The 1,347-nt window shown below is 36.5% G+C and overlaps 1 protein-coding gene across 1 annotated transcript; it reads left to right on the top strand.

Moving 5' to 3' along the window:
* Window positions 1-147: 147 nt before the first annotated feature.
* LOC109828702 (protein FAR1-RELATED SEQUENCE 5-like) lies at window positions 148-1,201 on the top strand (the record flags this gene model as incomplete). The annotated part of the gene is made up of 2 exons (XM_020395640.1): window positions 148-507; window positions 689-1,201. Coding segments are annotated over exons 1-2 (873 nt in total), but the record flags the coding sequence as incomplete, so codon positions are not given.
* Window positions 1,202-1,347: the final 146 nt, after the last annotated feature.

The following is a 1,347-nucleotide window of genomic DNA, read 5'->3' as shown; positions in this document are numbered from 1 at the left end:
ATTTGGAGTATAGATATAGATCCAGCAACATTTGAAGTCGGTTGGAAAGATGTTATGAAAGAATATAAGTTTGAAAGTCATGAATGGTTATGTGAACTGTATAACATTCGGGAGTCATGGATTCCAGCCTATTATGCTGATGATCCAATGGCCGGTTTATTGCGGACTACATCAATATCAGAGAGTGAGAACAGTTTCTTTGACAAATTCAACCGTAGATCTGATACATTGACAGAATTTTATCTTCGATATGAGAGTGCTATGGAGAAGCAAAAGCATACAAACGCAAGATTAAACTATGAAGGAATGAAAACGATGCCAAGAATGGACACGCCATTGTTATTGGAGAGGGATGCAGCAGAGTTGTACACTCGAACAATGTTTTATGAGGTACAGAGTGAGATAATGTCATCCTGTTATGATATGAGTATCAACAGTATATCTGAAGAAGATGGCGTGAAGATTTTTTCCATAAAGGACAAAAAGAGACATGGAAAAATATTTGAGGTAAAACTTAATAATGGACATTGAAACAATAAAAATTGAATATATTTTCAATGCAATGAATCGCGATTCAGTGTAGTGAATCTCGATTCACACCACTGAATCGCGATTCAGTGACCATTTCATTTACTTGTCTTTTTCTTTTTTTACTCGGTGCTAATATACATTGTTTTTTGAATTTTAGGTGAAACACGCTTATTTGAACAATGACGTGCAATGTACGTGTAGGCTGTTTGAGAAAATGGGTATAGTATGTAGGCATGGTTTTTTTGCACTGAACCAAGCTGATGTAACAAAAATTCCAAGGCATCTTGTTGTGAACCGATGGACAAAAGGTGCTGAGATGAGGCATTCATTGCAGTTCAAGGAAATATCAGAACAGTGCAATGCAATTGAAGTTACAAATCGCAAGTTGAATGACATATGGTATGATTTCCAATCCTGTGTGAGTTTGGCAGGTTTAGATGGTGAGAGACTTGACTACCTGGAAGGGAAGTTGAAGGAGTTGAAGCACAGTTTGCGTGAATCTAGTTGGAAATTTGACACACAGAACAAAAATGATGTAATGGAGTTTTTTGTTGGCTCAAAAATACCAGCGGAAGTGATCATTAAACCTCCCATTGAAGGTAGAAACAAGGGGTGTGGACGGAGAATTGTTGGTGATTATGAGAAATCAATTACTCAACGAAAGAAAAAGGTGCCAAGGCTGTGTAATATGTGCAAAAAAAATCGATTTCCATGACGCACGGACATGCCCATTAAAGAAAACAATATAGCAGAGTGATGTTTAATTTAGTTGTCATAATTCGTTACAGAATCATTTTTAGGAATACATTTCTTATT

Source organism: Asparagus officinalis, unplaced genomic scaffold (genome assembly GCF_001876935.1).
Source record: "Asparagus officinalis unplaced genomic scaffold, Aspof.V1 AsparagusV1_Un3894, whole genome shotgun sequence".
Classification (NCBI taxonomy): domain Eukaryota; kingdom Viridiplantae; phylum Streptophyta; class Magnoliopsida; order Asparagales; family Asparagaceae; genus Asparagus; species Asparagus officinalis.
The sequence above is the reverse complement of the archived record's forward strand: the minus strand, read 5'-3'. Positions and strand labels throughout refer to the sequence as shown.